The sequence below is a fragment of the Neurospora crassa genome, linkage group III (assembly GCF_000182925.2).
Source record: "Neurospora crassa OR74A linkage group III, whole genome shotgun sequence".
NCBI classification, from domain to species: domain Eukaryota; kingdom Fungi; phylum Ascomycota; class Sordariomycetes; order Sordariales; family Sordariaceae; genus Neurospora; species Neurospora crassa.
Window position 1 is genome coordinate 1,175,606 of NC_026503.1, and position 20,641 is coordinate 1,196,246.

At 52.4% G+C, this 20,641-nt stretch overlaps 4 protein-coding genes and 1 non-coding gene across 5 annotated transcripts; 2 read left to right on the forward strand and 3 right to left on the reverse strand.

The window, feature by feature from the left end:
• Nucleotides 1-1,799: 1,799 nt before the first annotated feature.
• Nucleotides 1,800-4,403, forward strand: NCU07869 (INSIG domain-containing protein). Its single transcript, XM_958037.3, has one exon. It carries the CDS (start codon nucleotides 2,421-2,423, stop codon nucleotides 3,966-3,968), a length of 1,548 nt encoding a protein of 515 aa, XP_963130.1. The 5' UTR covers nucleotides 1,800-2,420; the 3' UTR covers nucleotides 3,969-4,403.
• NCU15222 lies at nucleotides 4,351-4,461 on the reverse strand. Its single transcript has one exon. It is a non-coding gene; the product is annotated as a tRNA-Leu (tRNA).
• On the reverse strand, nucleotides 4,461-9,616 carry NCU07870 (DNA polymerase alpha catalytic subunit). The gene is made up of 3 exons (XM_958038.3): nucleotides 9,153-9,616; nucleotides 6,666-9,061; nucleotides 4,461-6,616 (listed from the first exon to the last, which is right to left on the reverse strand). The coding sequence occupies exons 1-3, from the start codon at nucleotides 9,439-9,441 to the stop codon at nucleotides 4,862-4,864; spliced, it is 4,440 nt and encodes a 1,479-aa protein (XP_963131.2). The 5' UTR covers nucleotides 9,442-9,616; the 3' UTR covers nucleotides 4,461-4,861.
• Nucleotides 9,617-9,958: 342 nt separating this feature from the next.
• NCU07871 (hypothetical protein) lies at nucleotides 9,959-12,829 on the forward strand. Its single transcript, XM_958039.2, has one exon. The coding sequence runs from the start codon at nucleotides 10,225-10,227 to the stop codon at nucleotides 12,715-12,717; it is 2,493 nt and encodes an 830-aa protein (XP_963132.1). The 5' UTR covers nucleotides 9,959-10,224; the 3' UTR covers nucleotides 12,718-12,829.
• Nucleotides 12,830-13,033: 204 nt separating this feature from the next.
• Nucleotides 13,034-16,763, reverse strand: prk-2 (protein kinase-2). The gene is made up of 5 exons (XM_958040.2): nucleotides 15,659-16,763; nucleotides 15,401-15,600; nucleotides 15,187-15,346; nucleotides 14,389-15,127; nucleotides 13,034-14,336 (listed from the first exon to the last, which is right to left on the reverse strand). Exons 1-5 carry the CDS (start codon nucleotides 16,499-16,501, stop codon nucleotides 13,462-13,464), a joined length of 2,817 nt encoding a protein of 938 aa, XP_963133.2. The 5' UTR covers nucleotides 16,502-16,763; the 3' UTR covers nucleotides 13,034-13,461.
• Nucleotides 16,764-20,641: the final 3,878 nt, after the last annotated feature.

Below are 20,641 nucleotides of genomic sequence, written 5' to 3' on the forward strand. Positions count from 1 at the left end.
CCTTCTTTCAGTGAAGAAAGATGGCTTATGCAGGCAGGCAGTTTTGGCCTGCTCTTTCTTGGCTGCACCTATAGGTAGGTACATAGCATCTTGTTAACAGGATTCGCTCACAATCCTAGTAGCATAGGTAATCCACAGAGCATATACCGCGGTATCGTTTACCGTCATGCGGTTTCTCTCAAGCAAGCAAGCAAAGCGGCGTGGGGTGGAAAAGTCAAAGTCAAAGTCATGGGACCACCAGGCAGAGGAGAGGAGATTCTGTTTTGAGGAGGAGCTCGTTTAGTTCATTACACCTCCTTGTTTTAGGAACCCTGTTCATAGGTAGTCCGTCGATTCGCTTCCTGTGTAACGCCTGTTGGTTGCGTTGTTTGGTTGTCGTGTTCTACGTGTACGTGTACGCAGTACACACCTGTCAAAAAAAGAAGAAAAAAAAAGAAGAAAAAAAAAAGAAAACCTGGGAGGCGAGCGGGATTGCGTAGGATTGACCTGTTTGCTGACATGTGATAGAGCCGGTCAGCGGTAAGATTCAGGGCTGAATGGATGAAAAGAGGTTGCAGATGCTGGGTTGTGTGGTGGGTGGAGTGATTTAATTGATTGATCTGATCAATGTGGTGTGGGTCTGTGCAGAGTAGTGTAGTGTAGAAGTGTAGGTAGGTATTCAGATATGTAGCAGAAAGGGCTGTCCGGTGACTGTAAGGTAATCTGGACTTGCATCATAGATCTAAACAGATTGGAACACCGACTGAAAAAGAAGTTTAGTTATTTGGTGTTGAGACTACTTAGTCATTCTACAGCATCTGTGCTCACGTGTTGCGTAATGTTTCTCCGCAAAAAATGGACGACATTGCTGCTTTGGTGTTTTGGTACAGCGTCACCTGCCATGAAAATGAGAGGCGAATGAACTGAGCGTCGGGCAATCATCGGCAGAAACTGATCGTCCCGTGTTCAGGGCAAGCAACAACGGGAGATGAACCCCGCTTTCAAATAAGCCTCAACCATTCCATTCCTTCTTGGTGCAACGTTTTGTTTTGCCTGGGAAGGAAGGTTCGACGGACAGAAAGTCTGGTTGCAGTTGTGGCTTCTCCCGTGTGTAAGGTCCCTGAAACGGCAAGTGCCTCGGGCAATTAAAATATAACGGAAACCACGGGCAGGAATTCGGACCAGGACCTGAGCGACCTCGGGCAACAGTGGCAATTCATTCCCACTTCCCTTGGCAAGAGGCCTAGTCTTGGCGTTTGCAACTTGCAGTAGCGACATGCTATTTCCAGGGCAATCAACAGTCATTGGTTTCCATTGCATCCTTTTGGATTCGGGTGCGGTGACCGACGATGAGAAAGTGTGGAAAGCTGAAGAGCAAGGCACGAGCGCAATTCCTCCTGAATTATCTTGATGCTCACTGGACGGTGTTGCCTGTCTCCGCATCTTCGGCTGTGAATCCGCGTGGATGCAACTGCACTGTAACTGCAGCGTAGCCCAGTGTACCAATGATGGGCCATCACAGGGTGCGTCTGGTGCATCTGGTGCACACCTCGGATGCATCCCGTACCTAGTGTAGGTAGTGTTTCCCCATACATTGGCGCGGTGGGCAAAAACAACGGGTACTGGGTGTTAGTTAATGTTGGCGATCATTGATTCATATCACGACTTCTCAAAAATCCGGGGTTGATTTTGTGTGGTTGGGTGTGTCCAGATGAACCAAACGGGGAACGCAAAGTCAGACCATCCCTTGGAACCCTTGGGAATACATGCCATATCCCTGACCCATGTTCTTATTTCCTCTCTCGTCTCCCTTCCGCGTGCTTAAATCGAGCTAGACGGATATAACTCCTTTTAATCCTTAATCTCCATATAAACTTTTTTTTCTTCTCTCTCTTGTCCCGCACACTCGTCAGCTTTGAATTGTTGTTCCTCCTTCACGTCCAGCAAACTACAAGCATTGGGAAGCGGGGTGTTGTTCAAGTTCTTACTCACTCACTCACTTACTTACCTTTCCGATCCATCACTTTGCATCCCAAGACTGACCTATCAAAACCTTTGTACCACCGCACAACCATCAGCTCAGCTGTTTCCCGACTCTTCGAGGCGCTTTGGATTCACCGAGTTGGGCATCCTCTTTGGACATCAACGCGCTTGCCATTGATTTATCCGGCTTGCAGCCATCCCGGTTCTGAAGCAATATAGACGCCAGTCGGCCGACCTCTTGTGTCTCGCAACTGTGGAGGGAAAACAGTACGCTGGATATATATTCGTACAGTTTCCCTGACTCCCCGAGCCTCTATATGCTCCAATCTTCAACCCTTTTTGAGTTTCGTTAAGCTTCAATAAGGTTGATAACGCCTTTGTCTACATCGATTCAGCACCAGCGTGGCACGGGACGGCACGGCACGGCAAGCAAGCCACCAGGGGCAGTTTTTACCAAGATGGACCAAAACTCCAATGGCGGGACTCAAGAAGGTCCCAAAATCATCCGCCCAATCCCTCGACGACCCTTCAGCCTAGCATCACCACCAACCATCTCTCGTAAGGATGAGTCTCCCTCCCCAGCTCCTGGAAGAGACTCCAACACTTCGCCCCAACCACGCATCACAGCCGCCGACCTCCGCTTCCTCCTGGACCCTCGATCTCCCTTCAACAGCAGCGCTTCCCCCGCTGGCAGCGGCGCCGTCACCAGCGGTCTTGATTCATCCAACCTCAGCAGAGCTACCTCCTTCCGGAACCTAACCTCTTCGACTCTCTTCGGCATCTTCTCCGACCCCGGTGAGCTCGGGATGGCCGCCACCACACCCAGCGTAGGTCGGTCAGCATCGAACCTACGCCATGGACTTTACTTTGGCAATCAACTCCAGGAGGAAACTGAGGACGAAGACAACGTACTAGGCATTGCCGGGGACGCAAGGGACGATGAAAATGATGAGGACGAGGACGAGAACTACCAGGAGACCATCACCCTCCGCCCCAAGCGCCAACGACGAGTTTCCTCCATAACATCTACCATCCCCCCCCTCAGAGGCGAACCCTCATCATCAGATATCAACAGCGGCAATGGCAACCCAGTAATGGGCCTGCTCTGGTCATTACTCCGGACAACTCTCCTCTTCGCTCTCGGCGCAGGCTACGGCGTGCTCGTGACTCGCTTGCCCAACGGAGATAGCGTCACGGGCGGCTACGGCTGGCGGTACCTCACCTTCTGGGGAGCGGCCGGCGTAGTGTTGGGCAGGCTACTTCCCTGGTTCGATCAAGTATGGGAGGAAGCCTTTGGAAAGAGGACTAGGATGACCAAGAAAGAGAAGGAGAGGCGACGAGCTGCTGCTGCTGCAGAGGCCGCCGCCGCTCTGTTGCAACAAGCTCCTCCATCGTCATCAAGGACTTTTCCAAGGAAGACACCAGTCACCACCACCCTCCCCGTTGAGACGGATTCCAACAGCGGAGGCGTCACCAGCCCGCCCGAAGCGGACTGGCCCCTCGTCGTCCGCAGCATCGGCGCCTTTGTCGGCATCGTCTTCGCCATCCGCCGTCTACCTTGGGCCTCGACCATGCAAGTATCCATCACCCTGGCGCTTGCGAATCCGTTCCTGTGGTACCTGATCGACCGCTCCAAACCCGGGTTCCTTCTCAGTGCCGCCGTGGGCGTTACGGGATCCGCCATCCTGATGGGGTTGGGTAACCCCGATATGATGCCTGCACCCGTGGCTGGAGCTGGGTATCACGACCATCATTTTCTGACGACGAGCGGGCAACCTGCGATGGACGTGCTTAATGGGACTACATCCGGGTTGCCTCGGAGCGCAGCAGCGGCGAGGATGAGCGGTATGGGAGGGGCGAGCAGCGAAAACGCGGCCGTCATTGAGACGGGTATTTGGATGCTCAGTGTGCTGTTTTGCAGTTGCGTGTGCTTTGGAAACATTGGGAGGAGGTTGGCGCTGAATAAGTCGGCTGCTTCCAGGGGGAGATGGGGTGGTGTTAGGTGATTTCGTCATTGATACATCACATCACATCAAGGGCAACAACGGAATGAGTCTCTTGGAAGTCATTTCAATTTATCTTTACTCATGCAGCGGGAATGATTCAACACACATCCATCGAGAATGGTCGGCTATCAACTCTGTACTTTTATTTAGCAGTCCCGTCGGAGGCGTTTATATCAAGGGAGTCTTACAAGGCTATTAAGCATATGGAGATCTTTCTTGCATCTTGTTTATCTTAGCCTGGCCTAGATTCATATTATGTCTCTATCATATTGACCCCCAAACGAGAACCGAGAGGAAAAGGCAGGATAAGAAAAAAAGGCGAAAAAAAGAATACTGAAAAAGTGAAATCCACCTGAGCTTGGTGGGGGTATACATGATGTGCTGACAAGAGTGGGATTCGAACCCACGCCCTTTCGGACCACGGAACTGAGATTTTCACTCGGATTAAGGGTTGACCTTAACGTGGCGCCTTAGACCGCTCGGCCATCTTGCCTATTATTGTATGTTTGGTTTGGGTGTATGGACTATAAGGCTGTAATGTGGTAGTTGTGGATGTGGGTGGGGATTAGGGTTGAGGCGAGAGGGTCGGGGATGTATCCCTGCCCTGGGAGTGGGAGTGAGATATACCAAAGAAAATTGTAGATCGGGCCAACACCATCCTAGACTGGTTACATGACGATATATAAAGGGGTTGACGGGTTGACAATAGTTGCAAACGTAGGGCATCGAAAAAAAAGTTATAATCATTCAAGAAAAGAAGCCCGTAGTTCGGAAACAAGCCCAATCCTTAACGCCGATGTCGACAATGTGAACACTGGAGGGAAACCATCCGCTCAACTTTAGTACCCGTTTTCACACATACCCATCCATCCAGCTTTCCTGTCCATGCCCACTTACTGGGGAACAAACCCCAACTTGGCAAAAAGCGTATCCATCGCCACCCATCTCCGTCCACATTTATCCAAATACTTTTCCACCACGCCCTTGACCGTACCAAACCTAACACGATTATGTTCCGCCATGATGGCGACCCTCTCCTTCTCCTCTGCACTTAGCTTAGCAGCATCCACATCTTCATCATTGTTCTCCTTGGCCTTACTCTTCGCCTTATCCACGTCCCACAGACTAGCAAAGTACACCAGCTGGTTGTAGATGTCCCGTTCCGTGTACTCATACCGCATCCGGCCGCCACACTCGCCGCGCGCCAGACCCTTGGATCCGAGACAGCGGGTGCCATAAACGGAGATCTGGCGCGTGCGGTTGCCGCAGGAGGAGTCGTCGCAGACGAGCCAGCCTTCGTAGTAGCGTGCTGTTTGGGCGCGGACGGCGGCTTCAACTTGGGCGACGACGCTGAGCATGGGGAGGACGTATTGGCATGAGGGGCATTGGATGCCGGAGGGCGTGACGTTGTTGACGGATGATGGGGAAGCGAGGCCCTCGAAGGGGTGCGAGGTTTTGCACTTGCGACAGCGGAGGGAGAGGCGCGCACAGGACTGGAAGCGTAGGGAGTCGGGGATTTGGGACTCGAGAGGGTGGATTTCGAGGTCTTGTGGGCCTGAGGAGTTGTTGTTGGTGTTGGAAGAGTAGCGGCGGACGTCGAGACCGAGGTTTTCTGCGAGTTGGGAGGTCGACGTGCCGACAATGTTGGCGCAGAGACGCTCGACTGGAGGGAATATTTGCTTGCCGATGTACCATTCTACGTCCGGAGACAGGCCAGATTCGGCCTTGAGCACGTCTTGAGGGGTGTAGGCACGCTTGGCGACGGCTTCTGAGGTGGTCTTGCTGTCGCCTGTGATGATGTACGAGATGACGTCGCCCTTACGGATGGTCTTGCCCTTGGCCAACTCGCGAAGGGCGACTTGGACCTGCGGCATCGAGTCGGCATTGGGATAATCCTTGGGCGCCTTACCAAGCTGAGTCGAGATGATGTACTTTTGCACAGGGACGGCACCCTCGCGCATCTTGGCAGATATGTCACGAAGGTACTCGTGGATGCGTTGGACAGACACCTCAGTATCGTCTCCCGAGAGGATCTCGGTGAGGATACGGTTGGAGATCTCCTTGGATAGCCCGCAGTATTCACGACGCTTCATATCGAGACCTTTGACCTCCATTTTCTCAACCCACTTGCCGTTGACCTCGACCATGTTGATGGCAGCATACTTCTTCTTGGCTTGGAGGAGGATGCGCCGGAAGACGTTGTCGATATCAATCTCAAGGAGGCGGTACCGCTCGTTGACGGCCTTCTTGAACTCGTGGCCGACACGCAGGGCTTCAGCAACGTTGTCCTTGTTCGCGTTGATCATGACGGAATCCGTGTCACCGTAGATGACCTGGAGCGAGTTGCTCTCCGCCAATTCTTTGGTGCTCCGCAGAATCTCACGACCCTTATAGGTGGTGAGCACGGCAAGAGGACGGGCGTAGAAGCGCGACTTGGTATAACCAAGACAGCCGTACATGGAGTTGGCAGTCAACTTCAAGGCGAGCTGCTTGATATCCCAGGTGGCGAGCTCTTCAGGTGTGGCATTCTTGTCTTTCATCAGAGACTTGACCTGCCTACGTCGGCTAACGAGTGTGGCAATCAGCTTGGGAAGAATGCCCTGCGCCTGCTCCTTGGGAACCTCGGGAACAGCATCATCGTCCTCGGACTACTTTGCATTAGCTTGTGACGTCAACGGAGGAAGGACCCTGACTTACCAGTGATGTTCGATCAACTGTGGTAAAGCAAATGTTGTACTCTTGGATGATGGAAGGGTAAAGGGAGTTGAAGTCCATGACGAGAACGAACTTGTCATAAAGACCCTTTTCTGGCTCGAAAACCAAACCACCCTTGTATTTGTCCTTCTTCTTTCCTCCTTCTCCGCCTTCCTCTTCTGCGTTTTCCTCCTCGATGCGTTGCCGACCCTTGAAGGTCTGCTTGTCCGGGACGACATATTTGTTGCGGTGGAATTCGTGAAGCAAAATGTACTCGTTCCGCTCAGCACGCGTACCGGTAAGTGTTCTTGCCCACGAGTTACCAGCCAGGTTGGTGAGAACCTTGGTAAGAGGAAGAATTTGAGTCCTGAGTGCAAGAGCCGCGATGAAGTAAGTGTCAGTCTCGGCGTGGGAGATGTAGTCCATCAAACCATGTTTGTCAGCGTTAGCCCACGTCTTCAGGGCGACTTCGTTGTCGATATCCCTCCTACGACTTTCGCCTCCCAGATACAGACTGCACATCTCGGTCAAGGACCAGGTCTGGCACTTGGTCATTACTGATTTACCGGCATCGTTAGCAAGATCGCATAGCAGACGGCCAGACATTATCTGACGTTCGGCAAATACATTGCCACCCATCTTAACAATGGACGAGGGCCACTGAGAGCGCCTGAGTCTGCCCAAACGAGACCATTGATGTGTCTTTTTCTCGTGCAGCCGGTTCAGCAAGATGCTGTAGTCAACACCTTCTAGCTGGTGGCCAAGGATAACGTCTGGATCGACAACATCGATCTGTGCGAGCAAGAAATTCAAGATCTCGTGTTCCTGCTTGAAGAGCTTGAGCACACCTCTGTTTCTTTCCTTGGCAAGCGTCTCGAAGCCGATAGGAAATGCGCTACCGTAAGGTCTAACAGCGGTGAAACTACGAGAAGCAAGCTTGTCTGGGGGAGTGGTGTCACTGAGCGACACATCAAGGTAGACTCTCCCGCTAACCGCGAGAATCTCCTGCTTATTATCCTTAGGGTTGAACGCTGTGCGCATAGCCAGGCTTAACAACGTCAAAGGAGGAGGCTCAATACTCTCGGCGTTATCCGGGACCGACACCATGTTGGGATGTTCTACCAGGACCTCCAGCTTGCAGTGCGAAGCATTCCTCAAGGAAGTGAAGTCTGCATCCTCGATCTTGAGCCAGCAGGGGCCCATGATGTTCTTCCAGAGCACAAACTGCTCGAACAGAGCGGTATTGGTACCAAAGACGTGGGAGAAGGTTTCGCCTTTGTGGGTGGGTTCCATCGCAGGCTTGGTATATGGGTAGAGGAGCTTCAAATACTGGCTCTCCTTGGGAACGTCGGGAAGCTCGAATGCGTACTTGCGGGTGCAAGCCTTGATCTTGTGCATGCCGACATTCATCTTGGTCATGATTTCATCAACCTCGTTGTAGACGTCCATCATTTCCACCTCTTCTGTTGTTTCCTCGCCACCTCGCACACGGTACTTGCGCGGCAGGAAGAAAAGCTTCCGGAGAATGTTGTCAACCTTGACAAAGCAGCTGACGTAGGTTTTGGTCTTTTTGTTTAGGACCTTGCCAAACAAGCACAAACTGCCGTTGACCTCTGTGTAGTCTGTCCAGAACATGTTCAAGCTGCCGTCTTCTTCGATAGCGTCCTTGTAGTCAATCTTGCCAACGCTCCTGCCCTCGCTTTGTGACATGGATACGACATTGAGCTTCTGATTGATCTCGTTCCAGGAAGCAGCGTCGACCTCTGGCGCTGGTGCCCTTGCGGGTGACGAACTGGCCGGGACGGGCTCTGTCTTGAGAATCTTTTTGATTTGACGGGATGCTGATATGTTGACGCTGGCGGCTGTTACCGCTCCAGTATGGGCAACCTCCATCATGTCCTCATCTTCGTCCTCATCATCCTCATTCTTTTTGGGTTCCGGCCTGCCAAACGTCCTCCGTGTTGCTACTTTGGCGGCCGGTGAGGAGGGCATGATGGCGTCGCTCATAAGATAATCGGAGACTGGTGCAGGTTCGTCGTCCATAGCAGGCAGGTAGTCGTCGTCTGGTAGAAGGTCGTCGTCTCCTGCTGGGGATGATGCCCGATCATCGACTGTCTTGGCTCTCTTTGCCATGGGTGGCCGAGGTTCCCGTACCGGGGAGAGCACCCGGACCTTTCTCCTCTCGACTGATCGATCTCGCTTCTTGGATACTCGTGTGACCGGGACGGGGATTTGTGCGGTGACCTGGTCGATGAGGTCGTCCAAGAACTTTTCATCTTCTTCTGTTTTGATGACCTTTTGTTTTGGTGGGGCTTTGACGGCGCCTTTCGTGAAGTATTCGGTGATGTCTCTGTCGTTGGCATCTCGTTTCGCATCTTCATGTTCCTTTTGTTTCTTGGCTAAGAGGGAGGAGAACGAAGGTCAGTACCAGAACCAGAGTGCTTTATAAGTTGCTCCCATCGTCGGGTTTCAGCGTCTCGATCTGCTCACACTTGCGCGGCTTGCTGCCGGGTAGGCCTAATTCCTCCTCGCTGTCGCTGTGGTACTGGGGGAGACGGTCCCATTCTTCGCGGCCGTCGTCGGCATAACCCTCGCCATTGTCGTCAACCACGAAATCGTCCTCGTTCAAGCGGTCTCTGACGATTTTCTTGTACTGGTTCTCGTCGACTTCTTCGTAGAGCTCGTCGATCTCGCCGACGTCGTAGGTCTTCTTCTTGCCGGACTGGCGCAGTTCGCGCAGCTCAGCGTACTTGTCTCGCTTGGCTACTCGTCTGGACATTTTGACAGGCCGTTGTGATGTTGCCTTTAGGATTGGAGATTGGATGGTGACGAGACAACAGAGGAGCACCAGGCCAACACTCTGGAGAGAATGTCGACGGGGCCACCGTGATGTGGTAGTGTTGGTGACAAGAGTCGTAAGAGAAATATAGTGGGATTACAGGGTTCAATTGGTCCCCTCCAGTAACAAAAAGAAAGTCGCGTTTAGTTTCGTTACTCGTCGCGTACTTTACTGTAAACTGTAAGCGCGAACCCTTGTCCCCGTCACGGTCGTGTTTAAGAGGTGGGGCAGTTCTGCTGCTTTGGCCTAAGCGGATACCTAAGGAAAGCAACGTAGTGGCCCACGTACATAGTGTACGTACCTTTCAGCAACGGGGCCCCTGTCAGTGTACCTGATGCCGACCCCCGACCCACCGCGTCTCCACAAGTGCAAAAGGCCGCGGCAGGCATTTTTGTAGATCAGTCTCCAAAATTTCGGAATGTCATCCTAACTTTTGGCCATCATTCACGGTCTCCATCTCAGCATCATCCTCCGTCCAGAGTCCAGGGCAGTTGTGCGCCCGCCGCAGCAAAATACCAAATATCGATTTCTTCCCGGGCCATAGCTTTGATACCACATCGCCCAATTCTCAAAGTTGTCTAGAACAACAGGAAATCGTCACAGGAAACTCGACGATCCAGATACCCCACCAACCGACCATTAGCAACACAGGTACCTCGGCCCGTACCTCGCAGAAGAAAAAGATTCAAAACAATCAAGGGCAAACTCGGTTGTCCGCAAACCATGTTTGTGTGCCGGGCTTGTCTGCGGAAAGGCCTGGCTCCTGGAGCTTTGGCTAGGATAAATGCGCCTGCAGTTGGATCTCGTCTGGCCCTTCCAAGGTTAGGCGCACTTACACCAAGCCAGTCCACGACCACCATACGATCCTACCACTTGCCCGCCCTCAAGCCAAAGACTGCCGCCGATCCCTCCGTTACCCTCGATCTCGAAGCGCCGGAAGGGGAAGAAGATGGAGACGGGTCGGAAGGGAAGAGGAAGAAGAGGGACCTGAGCGACGAGCAGCGGAAGAAGCTGGAGCGCAGTGCGGCTTTACAACTAAAGCACTTCAAGGATCCCTTCCACATCGAGAAGCAGGTCAAGTTGACCCTTGACAAAGGAAAATATGAAGAGGCCCTTGTTCTCACCCGCAAGGCCAGCAAGAACGCAAAGGTCCAAGTCTCGTGGAACCATCTGATCGACTACCACATGAAGAACAAGCGTCTGTCTGCCGCCATCAAGATCTACAACGAGATGAAGAAGCGCGCCCAGGTTCCAGATGCCAGGACTTACACCATCATCTTCCGAGGCTGCGCCATGAGCGAGCACCCCAAGCAGGCAGTTGCAGAAGCCGTCAAGATCTACCACAGCTTGCTCAGGAATGAGCGCGTGAAGCCAACCACAATTCATCTTAACGCTGTCCTCGAGACATGTGCCCGCGCCGGCGATTTGGACAGCATGTTCACGACAGTACAAACAGCCAACGAAAGCACGCGCAAGCCCGACAACCTGACCTATACAATCATCTTCAATGCCCTTCGGGCCCAATTCAACCCACGACTGCCACTCGATCGGGATCCCATGCAGCGCGACCAAGAAGATATCAACCGGGAGAAACAAGAGGCCATCAACAGGGGCTTGCAAATATGGGAGGATGTACAGCGTCAATGGAAGAAGGCCAACCTCATGATCGACGAGGAATTGGTTTGTTCCTTTGGAAGGCTCCTGACTTTGGGTACCAAGGAAGACAACGAAAGAGTTTTTGAGCTTCTGTCCTCATCCATGCAGCTCCCGCGATTCCATGCTGGCGAGAAGGCAGCTGCCCAAGTGACCGCTAAGGCCGTAGACATAACCACCACGCCAGTGGTCTCATCTGAAGCAGCCTCTCCAGAAGCCACCGCCTCAGAAGCACCAGAAACGACACCAACGAAAACCACCACATCTGGTTCAACCACACCCACCGTCCAGCCTATCGAAACCAAGCCCAAGTTCGATAAGAAACCCAAATCCGTCACCCACAGTCCCAGCCTCTACGCCAAACCAGGCAACAACACCCTCTCCCTGATCCTCTCCGTCCTCTCCAACACGCGCCGCACCTCGCTCGCCCAAAAGTACTGGGACCTGCTCACCTCCACACCCTACTCCATCAAGCCAGACAAGGACAACTACTTCCGCTACTTGCGCGTCCTCCAAATCGGTCGTGGCTCCGCCGCCACCGCGGCAGTCCTCCAGTCCATGCCTGCCGAGTTCATCACGCCCATGATCCTCAAGACGGCCTTCACGACCTGCATCCGCGACGAACTAAACCCGCACGCCTTTTCTCCGCACGCCTGCACCATTTTCGACGTGATGACCAAGAAGACCCGCTACCCGGACGCCATCGCCATGCGCCTGTTTTTGCAATCCGCCCAAGGAAATTTCCGCCACATCAAGAAGATGGCCGAGACCGACCCCCTGGGGTCCCGCCAGGCAATGGGCAAGCAAATCATACTCGCCCTCGACAAGATGTGGCAGCCGTATCGGATCATGGTCAACCAATACTCGTACCCGATTGGCAGTCGTGTGCAGGCGCAGAGCCCGGAAGACGCGTGGAAGGCTGTGCGGGCGCACATGTCCGAGTGCGTGGTCACCGCTCGCCGGATGATCAGTGCCATGGACAAGGTCATGTTGAATAGCATGTGTGCCGATGACGAAATCCTCAAAGTGCTGAAGCGACGGAGGGTGATTTTGCAGAACATGGTGGAGCGGTATGTGGCCAAGGACGGGGACATGATGGGTAGGTGGAGAGAGAAGATGGTGGAGCGGTATGGGGAGGCGGGCCTGAAGAAGCGAGAAGCGGAGAAGAAGGGGGCTAGTAATGCCGGGGAAGAATATGAGTTTGGCCAGCCGAAGCCTAACGAGTTTGAGAGGAATCTTAACAAGAAGAAGGAGGAGGCGGTTGCTGCGAATGAGAAGAGGAAGGCGGAGCAGGCACAACGGCCCAAAGAGGCAGAAGAGGAGAACGAAGAGGATGAGGAAGAGGAAGAGTGGGAAGATATTACGGAAAGTCGTTATCCCAGAGACAAGACGAGGAGTTTGAGGAACGAGTTGCGGAGGGACGAGAAGAGCAGTTCCAAGTACGGGTACCAGCAAACGAGTAATAACAGCTCGTCATGGTCGAGAGAGAGTCAAGGAGGGAAATGGGATAGGGACAGCCAGCAGGATCGGTGGGGCAGCAGCGGGAGGAAACCCAGCTGGTGATGAATGGTGGATAGGTTCTTGTTAGATAAGGCTGTAAGTTAGTTTGGTTCCGGATGATTGCCCGGCAGATGATCATTTACTGTATATATAAATACACTTTTTTTGATACCTCAATTGGTCTTGTTGGACATATGTGTGTCTCTATGGTTGAATACAGTATGTTCTTCATATTCTCCCCCTTTTCCCTTTTTCTCGTGGGAGTATCTGTCTGAGCTCCATGGGACCAATGGTAAATAACTATACTACAAGAGAAAACCTCGCCGGCGAAAACACACTGAACCGCACAAAGGTAAGTAGGATAACAACATCAACAGTTGGTGCTTGAGAGTTCTATAATAATGCAGGCAGGATGCCTACCCCTGAACTCGCTCCCTTGGAGATTCCTTTTCGAACAAATGCATGAAGCACATATCAGCATCATCAAGAGAAGATACCCTTCGTGCAGCATATCATACTATCGTTACTTCTTTCTATAAATCCTGCTCTGCTGCCATCTGCCTGCTCCCTGACTTTCTTCACTCTGCACCGATTCTCTCTTCCCCCTTCCCCCGTTCGATTCCGCTCGGCAACAAAACCAGCCCTCCCAACAAAAGTGACGATGCGTAATGACAATTTTTTCGGTAAAGAGAAAAAGAAGAAGAGGTATCGTATCTGTGAGTACAAACTGAATGGTACAACAACCACAACGAAAAGCCCGCTTCCCTACCAACCACAATCCACCTTCCCTGGTCCAGCAATTTATGCTCAATGCCATTGACTTTGACCCTGACCTCCACCGTTCCCGCCCATAAACCCTTCCTCCAACGTCCTCTCCTCCAAGTTCCTGATGAAGTCGCGGTTGTTGCCCTGGCCCCGTCCAGACGCCTGAGCACGGCTTCCCCTCCTCGGCATCCTTTGGCTGGGCTGCGAGTCCATTCCCATGAGACCGTCTGGTGGCGGTGGGTAGTAGGCCGGGCTCGGTTGCAGACGAATTGGCTGGGTGGGATCAAGATGGCTCGCGACGCGCTGGATGGACACAGGAATACCACTTTGCTGTTGCTCCATTGTCGAGGACCGTTGCCTCTGGCGCGCCGCCGCCGCCGCCTGTTGCTGGGCGTACAGATTTGACTGGGACACGCCCGCGTAGTTCGCTGGAGGCATCTGTACTTGCGGTACCTGCGGCTGCTGTTGTTGGGGCATTCCTTGTTGGGGGTATGCGCCCTGCTGAGAGCCGTAGGGTGGAGGCGCGCTAGCGTGACTGCTGCTGCCACCAGGAGCGTAAATGTTGTTGTTGGAATACAAGGGCTGAGGTTGCGTGTGGGTCTGCTGGGGATATTGCTGCCCAGTGGCCATCGACCCGTAAGGGTTTTGGGCCTGGTTTGCCGCAATGGCGTTGGCTTGCGCTTGTTGCGCCTTTTGCTTGCTGAATGCCTCGGCCTGTATCTGCTGTTGAGTTCCCGGGGCTGGTGATCTGTTGAGCGAACTTGACTTGAGGTTCATGGGCGGTACAAACGGTCCAGTAAACTTCGATTGGGTGATGAAAGGATGTAGCTTGGCTTGTTGAGGCGACCATCGTTCCAAGGGATTGATCGTCAGCAGACCCCTGACAAAATCGATGAAAGCGATACGGTTGTTCATTTCTAGGACAAGGTCAGCTTTTATAGCCGAACACACCGAATGCGCTCGACTCACCTCTGTCAATCTCTGACTGCTTCATGTTCTTCCTCGGCATCGGGTACGTCTTGATAATCTCGGGTAGTGTGTTGGCTTGGAAGTACTTCTTGCTAGGTTGTTCCTTCGTGCCATGCTCCCGAGAGTATTGCTCCATAGACTTCAGGTGGTAGGTTTTTCTGCCGAACTCATCTTGCCTCTTCTCGAAGAACTCTCCTGCCTGCTTGCCCATCTCGATCATCCAGTTTGGAGGGTTTCCCAGCATCTCGACGATTCGTGACACCTGGTTGTACTCGGAAGAACCGGGGAAGAGGGGAAGACCCAAGAAAAGCTCAACCACAATGCATCCCAAAGACCACATATCAATAGCCGAAGAATAAGGCAAGCCAAGTAACACTTCAGGAGATCGGTAGAATCTGGACTGAATGTACGTATAGACAGTCTGCCGTTCGTCGCAAGCGGATCCGAAATCGATAATTTTGATGATCGGGCTCTCGAGGTTTTTCAGGAGAATGTTCTCGGGTTTCAGGTCGCAATGGATCAGTCTTGCCTTGTTGAGCAGAGAAAGCCCATTCAGCAGCTGCTGCGCAAAGACGCGAACCAGTGTCGTGCTCAAGCCTCGGAACTGGTTTTGCTTGATCAGCTCGTATAGGTTGACACTAAGCAACTCGAATACCAAGCACAAGTGTTGGCGATGGATAAATGTATCCTTTAGTCGCAACAGATGGTGATCGTCGTTTTTGTCGAGCTTTGTATTGAGCTGAGCAGGAGGTTAGCGCGTGTCGCAAACAATCAAGTCAACAATGCTGGTAAACGAACCAAATCCAAAACAGACACTTCCATCATGCTTTGGTTGAAGTAAGCTGTTCGGTTCTTGATGACCTTGACCGCAACAACTTCTTGCGTCTTCAAGTTTTGGCATTTTACGACCTGGCCGAAGGTACCCTGGCCAAGGACATCGAGAATCAGGTAGCGGTTCCTGGTACAAATATGTAAGTGACTGCTTCTCGACTCGTGGTGGGCAGCAACTTACTTATGACCAGCCTCCTCCGAGCCCAGGATGTCATTCACATAGAGGATATAATCGCTGTCCTCGTTGTCATAGCCGTCATTCTTCACTCCCTTGCTAGGCTTGGTAAGGACGCGCCGAGGATTCCTAGACGACTCGTACTTGAAGCCGGGGTTGCATATTCGGTAGGTGGCGGGGAGGTGAACTGTTAGCGCTTGGAGGGGCTACCGTGGTTCGTTAGCAAGCTGCCCAAAGCTATTTCTCTCGCGAACTTGTACATACACTGATAAAGCCGCCTTCCGGGTTCGCTCGTCGATGAGCCGGCTGCTTGTTAATCTTTGGTCGAAGGTCCTGGGGTCCTCGTATTTTCCTAAACTCGGGAACTGGCGTCCTTTCGGGCATGGGCATCTGTTGCGACTGCGAGTTCATGCGCCTTGGCGGCGACTTGGGGTCCATATAAGAGCCGTCCATGGTAGAGCTGATTGCCGAGTTTGGATAGCTGTGGTCGTGTTGAGCGGGTGCGTATGGGTTGATGGGGGGAAGCTGTTGGGATGCTTGACGGCTGGTGTAGTAGGGGCTCTGTTGCTGTTGCTGCTGCGGCGGCTGCTGTTGCTGTTGTGATTGCGGCGGGGCATATTCGTTCGGTCGCGTAGGGGATTGACGTTGGGCGGGGGAGAATTGGCTTCCCTTGGGGTATTGGGAGGCAGGCGAGAGCGCCTCCATGGGCGAGTATCGCTGCGCGGCAGCAGATGGTTCTTGGGACGTACTAAGGCTGGCGGGGCGACCACCGGAGAGAGAGTGATGCGGCCTCAGGGGGTACTTGATGGTAGGGTTCTGGGATGAGTATGGATCGTGGGCATCCTGCATAGCGACGTCGCCGTTGGCGTCGCGCGACTGGGACGACGTCATTGGGGAAATGGAGGAGGACTGTGGTTGCGCGCTTGGGTTCAGACCGGCCTGGTACGGATCATACTTGTATCCGGCCAGCGGCTGCTGCTGCGCCTGGACCTGGCCGTTGCTGGCGTAGTCTCGAGGGGACATGGACATTTGGCCGGAACCGTTGTTGTATCTCCTGGACGAGCCGCTGGCGGCAGAGTCAGAGTACGGTTGCCATTGCTGCTCCATGGCTGCTGGCAGGGCGAAGGCCAGCTCGCGGGACGGGCTCGGGGCTGTTGCTGGGTCTGGTTTGGCAATGAATTCTGTTGCGGTGGCCGGTGGTGTCGTCGGCGCGAGAGGGGGGAAGGAGAGGGAGGGTTTGAAGCTTTCGAAGACGATGGACTCGGGTCGCTGGCTGGCAGGTCACAAGTGTGGGCCTGATGATGGAGGTGCGGACCGCGGACTGCCTGCTTGGGTGGTGCGCACTAGAACTAGAGGTAGTGACTGCACCAGTGGGCAGTGGCTACCTAGGTTCTGCTACCTCTAGTGTACAGTCCAGTACTGGTTTGTTTGTTAGCTCGAGACCTCGTGTCAACTTTCCTAAGCATTTTCATAGCTAACTAATGTATAATCTTACTTTGGGCAGGCCATCTTTCACATTCAAAATGCCAAATTAAATCCAACTAATACCTTTTAATTTATCTATTTAACCTTTAGGACTATTCGAAATAGATTTTGTCTAGTATACTATGTTTATTATTGTACAGTAGGAGTGCCTGGTGTACCAAGCTAACAATCAAACCAGCATTGGACTGTAGTAGCCTCTGTACCTAAAGTAACTACCTCTGGGCTCCACTGGTACTGTTGGGGCAGCTCAAAGTTTAGGTAGCCAGATGAGTGCCCTGTCCTGGGCTGTTGGTGCCGTCGAGAGGACCCGCTCTCTGCTTGCAACAACCTGTGTACGGGGAGGCGGAGAGGGCAAAGCGCAAGGAGCAAAGCGGGCCAAGCGGTGCCAAGGCGCTGCGAATAAAACCTACTCTCTCCTATAGGAATGCCAAGTAATCCCTGGTAGCCAAAATCTTTCCTTTCAGCTCGGGCAGTACAAAGCTGTGGTGGGCTGTCTCGTGGATGTGGATTAGACGCGGTTCGGTTGGACGATTGGGACGGACGGGCAGAACAGAGACGGCCCGGGAAGAGGTTTTGGGGCTGTTGGCGGGCTGTCTTTAGCCAGACCTACGGGCAGGGTTCAGTCGGCCAGGTAGGTCGCAGGTAGGAGGAAGAGACACCAGTTAAATGAGCCTCCGTCGCTTGTTGCTTCTCCAGCTGTAATCAAGAAGAAGGGAAATACAGTACGTCAGAGAAAGCAGCAGGACCTGGAGGAGGAGGACGAGAATGAGGACGAGGCAGTGACCAAGCAGTCACGTCCGGGCAACAAGGCTGTACACCTAGAGGTACACAGAGTACGGCAGGGAAATCGCAGTCATTCGCACCATGTGCAGAAACAACGGGGCTTCCGTCGAGACCGATCCGTAGGCGGTTCCTGTTCCGGTTGCTCGTGATAGTCGGTGGATTTCGTATTTATTCAAGGGTTCCCAACGTTATGGTGAGGTATGCCCAGACAGGGTACACAACACAGGTGGGTTGAATTGGGTGGTGAGAGTCTGACTCCCCGCCCGCCAATGTTGTGTCAAGTGGAGGAGCCCTTGCTCTCCAGTTTTGACAACGACGACGACGACGACGTAGATCTTGAGACTCCCGCGTCGAGAACCTTCAATTTCAGTCTCTAAGGAGTAGGAACTTTAGCCTCTGCCAATAAATGCACCAAATGCAGTGCAGAAAGCCAGCCGGTTCCTAACCTGGCCTGATGATTTCGAATCTGCGCTTCATGTGCACTTAGTTTTGTTTTTGTGTCTTTCCAGGTTGAAGGATGGATCGTTGTGGGCGTGCAGCTGGCTGAGCAGTTCAGCGCAAGCGGTTGTCTAGTGAAACATCTGATATTATGCCCGCAATGTCCGGTATGTTAGGCCGGTACTGCTAATTTGTATAGCCACCAACACCAATACCTTCACCAATACATAACCAACAACCTGGACCTAAAAGGTCTGACCATGAACGCCTTTGGCGCCAACGGTTGGTGTTTGACATGGCTTTTCTCTTCTCGACCGCATCCCTTCTTTGGTTACGTTTCTTCCCTTACTCCCTTTGCAGATCTCGGGTCCTAATATATTATGAAGCTTCATGATTTTCAAGTTGGTGGTAATCGGACAAAACTCTTGGCGTACGTTTTCGTCGTCCGGTTGGAGCTGCAAACAACCACCGGAGATCATTCATGATGCCCGTCATTGAGACACATCCAGATAAAGTGGGGAGTACTAAAAGGACCTTGAGATTGAACGAAGAGTGCCTGCCCAGTCTCCAGCAGGTGGCGTTTCGACAGGCCACGCACGCTGCAAGCAGCCAGGGCAGCCCATCTCGCTGCCCATCCAGGCGAAGCGGTCATAAAAAAAAAAAAAAAAACCCGAACTGACCTGAAGCAACATCATCAATCGATCCCAGCTTGAACGTCAAGCTGCAACAACAACAACAACAACACCACACAACTCCGCACCACCAGTACTCAATACGAAGAAAGAAAAGAGGCAGCTTTCTAACGAACCTATTTTGAAATGCCTTTTTGACCGATATGATAGTTGAGAGTCGAATCAAAATCCACCCACCTACCTTGCAACTGATCGCATCGATGTGTTGGGTTATTTTACGAGGCCATCCCCATCCATATCCACATCCTGTTCAGGCGATCAGCAACCATAATCCAGGCAGTCCCTCGTTCAGCGCCTATGCTCCTTCCTCCTCACCTTTCACCCTCACCACGATCCACGACCCCGCGGTATTCCATATGTACTGCTAAAAGGAGATTACATACGCAGTGACAGGGGGTTGAGTGATTGCTTGTTTTAGGTTGGCTTGAGGACCTGGGGGATGCAAACCCACCTTTGTCGGACTTATTCCTCGTATGTATGTAGTGTAAAATTTCCCTGGCCACGACCACGACGAAAGATGACGGTACATATGTATCATCGTCGTCGGTGGGAGATCATATCTTTCTTGACTGCTTCAATGCTTCCTTGCATTCACTACTTACTCGGACAAACAAACAAACCGTGTCCAGATACCATTGCTTTACTTTACTTTGCTTTCCATCCGTCCCTTTTTCCCATCCACGCACTCCATTATCTGTCCCAATTCTAAACACACCGACGGCCATCACCACCAACTGCAGCAAGCTACTAATACCATACACCATCAGGAAAGATGAAAAAAAAAATAAAAAAATGGCGGATATCAGAGGGTCGTCAGTGACAGCGTGGACCAATGACTCTTTCCAAACGCCTGCACCGCTTTTGGAAACGAGCTGACAACGGCTGGGAGTCTGACTGAGTCTAGTCCTAGGTACTATGTAGCTACATAATCTGACTTCCAATATCCTCTCTGCCTCTACCTCTGGCCTCTCCGACCAGACCGTCGAGCCTTGGGGATGTCGCGACTTTCAGTGCATGATATCCATCCTGGTCCGTGTGTCTCGTTTCACACGCATCACCAATTTGTATCAACCACCATATGGTGAAGACAAAATAATATTATGTACTCGGACCAGCCAACATACATATCCCAGTCAGAGTCCCTTGACATTTTTGGGGGGGGGGGGGGGGGGGGGGGGATTTGTTTTTTACCATTTACTCCCGTCAAATTGGGGATTTCGCGCAGTGCGTGTAACACGGAGTAAGTTGCAACCTACCATAGTACTAGCAAGGCATGTGAGATCAGCATGGGTGCGGGTGGTGGTTTGGTTCGTTCGGTTCATGGGATCGATTGGGATTGGGCATCAACTTGTTGCTGTCCAAAAGCCCAGGGATGATGATTTGGGATGTGACATTGTTCACCTGTGACGAGACAACCCTAACCCTGATAAGCGCTCATATGTAATTGCATCCCAATCGCTCTCAAGGCTGGATGTAAGCGCCCTCGTTCCTGGATAAGATTGTTGGTTGAAACCTTGGACATTACATTACACCTTGGGTATATTCTCACTACGTAGCCGAAGCGTCTTGACAACTCCTTTGAATTTGATTCCCAGGTAATTCCTGTATAGAACCATGCCAAAAGGACTCTGGCCGATGTCTTTTCGAATTATCGTATTCCCTATCACAGTTTTGCAACGGCCTTTCATGATTATCAGAAGTGGTATCGGATTGATCTATCTGACCAGAGGGCTGGTCAGAGGATTGGTCTCATCAAATTTGTTATGGACGACGCGCCCAGCTATCCTGTGGCATATCTCAGAAATAGGTAAACAAATCGCAGGTTTCGAGCTTGTTAGTCTGGCTCCAT

What these genes read in the sequence shown, in the direction of transcription:
- NCU07869 (XM_958037.3), top strand. Translation starts at nt 2,421, where the DNA reads ATGGACCAAAACTCCAATGGCGGGACTCAAGAAGGTCCCAAAATCATC.
- NCU07870 (XM_958038.3), bottom strand. Translation starts at nt 9,441, where the DNA reads ATGTCCAGACGAGTAGCCAAGCGAGACAAGTACGCTGAGCTGCGCGAA. An exon ending in CGGCAGCAAGCCGCGCAAGT is followed by an intron (nt 9,062 to 9,152) that starts GTGAGCAGATCG and finishes CCTCCCTCTTAG; the next exon opens with CCAAGAAACAAAAGGAACAT. An exon ending in CAGTTGATCGAACATCACTG is followed by an intron (nt 6,617 to 6,665) that starts GTAAGTCAGGGT and finishes AATGCAAAGTAG; the next exon opens with TCCGAGGACGATGATGCTGT.
- NCU07871 (XM_958039.2), top strand. Translation starts at nt 10,225, where the DNA reads ATGTTTGTGTGCCGGGCTTGTCTGCGGAAAGGCCTGGCTCCTGGAGCT.
- prk-2 (XM_958040.2), bottom strand. Translation starts at nt 16,501, where the DNA reads ATGGAGCAGCAATGGCAACCGTACTCTGACTCTGCCGCCAGCGGCTCG. An exon ending in CGGAAGGCGGCTTTATCAGT is followed by an intron (nt 15,601 to 15,658) that starts GTATGTACAAGT and finishes GAACCACGGTAG; the next exon opens with CCCCTCCAAGCGCTAACAGT. An exon ending in TCGGAGGAGGCTGGTCATAA is followed by an intron (nt 15,347 to 15,400) that starts GTAAGTTGCTGC and finishes TATTTGTACCAG; the next exon opens with GAACCGCTACCTGATTCTCG.